Source organism: Culicoides brevitarsis, chromosome 2 (genome assembly GCF_036172545.1).
Source record: "Culicoides brevitarsis isolate CSIRO-B50_1 chromosome 2, AGI_CSIRO_Cbre_v1, whole genome shotgun sequence".
Classification (NCBI taxonomy): domain Eukaryota; kingdom Metazoa; phylum Arthropoda; class Insecta; order Diptera; family Ceratopogonidae; genus Culicoides; species Culicoides brevitarsis.
In genome coordinates, this window is record NC_087086.1 from 9,966,130 (window position 1) to 9,969,554 (window position 3,425).

Below are 3,425 nucleotides of genomic sequence, written 5' to 3' on the forward strand. Positions count from 1 at the left end.
CGTTGATCGTCGATAATTATTTTTTTTTACAAATAATGAACAACTACAAGGAACTACTTTACATATTTAATGAACTATTACTTTAAAAAAATATTTTTTCCTATGAAATATTTCTATGATCCTAAAACACGAATAGAGACTAAATAGAAAAAGAAATCTATTTTGATACAAAGTATACAACTTAATGAGTGCTAATAATCTAGTTATAAAATATAAATAACTCGAGCTTTCAATAACACAAATTTCGTCTAACCATCGAGACAATATTTAACATATTTTAAATAAATGTCTCGAAACTATGAACCAACATTAACGCCATACAAAATGTACATTGAATTAACCAAAGCAAAAAAATGAAAATTTTTGGCTCTGTCGTTAAAGCTTTCATTCCGTCCAATTACCAACCTTTTACAACATTTCATATCAAAATTAAAACAAAATTTTTATTATTATTATTTTTCTTTATTAAAATTAACATGAGATTCTTTTTTTATTTTATAAATTTTTATTTAATACAATTAGACGATGAAAAAATTTTCCACAATTTTTTGAACTATGTTAACGTTACCATTAGATATTAATAAAATATAATTATTAGTCTTATTTTTTTGTTATCAAAAATTTAATTTTTTATATAAATAAAAAATAGGTTAAGTAAACAAATTTTATACGAAGAAAAAGTTACTTTTGTAAAAAATATAGTAGTATAATAATTTTATCTATTAATATTAAGATTTAGTGTAAAAATATCATAAAAAATATATTTTAATACAAAATACTAGTTAAAAAAACTAAAACTAATACTAGTTAGAACCATTTAAATATATATATTTTTATATAAAATTATACAAAAAAGAGAAATGTTAAAATAATTTTAAGGCAAGAAACATTAAAAGAGATTTTATTTAAAACTTTCGCGATTTTTAGAGAGAAAAAAATATATTTACTTTAGATGATTATTTTTTGAGATTGATTTAATCAATTAAGCACAAATTTTTATATTTAAAAAAATAGGCAAAAAATTGATGAATTGAATATGTTACTCATTTTATAGATTTATTTTATTATTATTATATTTTTACGGATTTAAATAAAATGCAAAAAAAAAATCGAATTGAAAAATCGCGTACCTTAAAATATAATAAAATTATATAAAAAATGCATTTTTTTCTATTCTACATTTTTTTTCACATCCATGGAACAGGTAAAAATACAAACTTTTGTAGAGCATTTGTTGTATCACAGGTACGTAAATATACATAAAGCTGGTCCGCGATGTCATCGGGTTCGACATAATTGTGTCCGAATATTTGCTGAGCTTCGGAGCTTACTTCAAGACAATAATTGTCATTCGTAAAATGTCGAATTTGTAAAGTTTCAATGTTATAAAACCATTTTTGGCGGTTATTTTCGGGAATTTTTGTGATGCATGGCGTCATACGAGCTTTTGGATCGGGCAAGTCTTTCGTTGGTAATGGAGCTTCCAAACAAATTCCTTCGTCAGTTAAAATTTGACTTTGCGGCGTGAAAATGAACATTTCGGGGAGTTTATCGTGAGCTACGGAGCATTTACCGAGCATCAGTTCTCCGAGAGGTTGTTTCAATTCGTTGCGTGCTTTGGGTTTTTGGAAACAAAGTGCTGGGCGATCGCCGTGTTCCAAGATTTCCGTTAGTTCGGGTTGATTTTTGTTCAAGTAGCTGATAAAAGAGTCAGTTTTGCCCTGTGATGACATTGAGGAGTAATACATTTTATTCGCAAGTTTCAGAATTAAGTGTTGATATTTGGCGAATTGAGAAGATTTACGATCAGCAACTTGAATTCTACCGAAAAATCTATCTCGCATGGGAAAGAAATGTTCGGGCCAGATATTTTGTAAGTACCATTCGAAAGTGTGACATCGCAGCTCGCGTCGAAGTGTCACTCGTTCATCGATGTCAACGTCATCTCTTAGTTTAGCGGCATTTTTGTTAAATTTATAGAAAAATTCAGCCCATTCATCCATCCAAACTGAAGCGACACGTATTAAGTTTCTATCTAAAATGTCATTTACGCCTCCCGGAAATGTATAAGGCGAGCTTTTTCTGAATAAATGGCCTACGTGAGAACATGGAGAGATTTCCAACTCTCCTCCGCATTGCCATACTCTGAAGGACATTTCAAGGTTATCGCCTCCCCAGATGCTCATTTCAGCATCATATGATCCAATTTCGTAGAAATACTGACGATCAATGGCAAAAAGTCCTCCAGCGAAGACAGGCGTCTTAAAAGGAACAGTGTGATCTAATTTTCGTTTCTCTATTTCTTTATCTCCGATCGTATACCATCGAAAGTGAAGTTGCCAATTGAAAGCTCCCCAATGAAATTCTGCACTTTTTACATACGAAAAATTATCATCGGAAATTATATCAATTACAGGTGACACGACTTTTCTCCGATTTTCTTTAACTCTTGAGAGTAAGGGTTCAATCCATCCTTCAGAGCATTCGCAATGAGCATCAAGGAACAATAAAACTTCTCCGTTTGATTTTTGAGCACCTAATAATCTCGCGGGAACAAGTCCTTTTCGCTCACCCATCCTTAAAAGTCGAACTTTTGCCGGAAGTGAAGCCACATAAGTATCTAACTCTTCTTTCAGGTAATTTCGATCACTTCCATCATCGATTAACAAAATTTCTTCCAAATATCTCTTCGGCGTGCGGTTTATGACGCTCCAAACAGTTCGCATCAATGTCGACCATGCTTCGTTGTAAAAGACAATTATTATAGAAGCTTTTGGCAAATTTTCATCATATTTCTTTTCTTTGCAAGCAACTCCTCTGAAATCAGGTAAAGTCCTATTGAGAGCAATTCCGTCACTTGCCATCAAATTAAATCTATTTATTTGGAATAATTGTTGCATTTTGAAGAGATCTTTTCCCGGAATTACTACCGGCTTGCCCATTTCACCCCAACCAGGTATGGGATTGTAATTGTTGGCATTAATTACTTCATCACTAACTGCACTTATTTTACCCTGACCCACATAATGTCCAACTACTTGAGGTATTTTTGACTTTTTCGACTTGTTTCTGTGAAAGAAAATTCAAAATTTCAAACTTGAAACTCTTTAAGAGTGGAAATAAATCTTACCTTATGCTTCTATTATATTCCAAAATTTTATAAGCAAGACTCCGTGATGAATAAATTATGAAGAAAAGGACAAATATTGACATCAGAAGTAATATTAGGTAAAAAGTTTTCCTCCTGTACCGCCGCGGAAACATTTTTGAGAATTTTTATGAATTTCTTCGAGACAAATTGAGTTTCATAGCTATTTTATCACAAATCTAACTAATTTTTTGAGTTTTTCGTTAGTTTAATAACTGAATAAAGCACTTTTTATTAATTTCTACGCAAATTAAAGGATTTAAAATTAATTTTTGTT

General features: G+C 30.7%; 1 protein-coding gene across 1 annotated transcript; it reads right to left on the reverse strand.

The window, feature by feature from the left end:
• Positions 1-1,056: 1,056 nt before the first annotated feature.
• On the reverse strand, positions 1,057-3,425 carry LOC134831484 (polypeptide N-acetylgalactosaminyltransferase 3). Its single transcript, XM_063845219.1, has 2 exons — positions 3,131-3,425; positions 1,057-3,069 (listed from the first exon to the last, which is right to left on the reverse strand). Exons 1-2 carry the CDS (start codon positions 3,262-3,264, stop codon positions 1,188-1,190), a joined length of 2,016 nt encoding a protein of 671 aa, XP_063701289.1. The 5' UTR covers positions 3,265-3,425; the 3' UTR covers positions 1,057-1,187.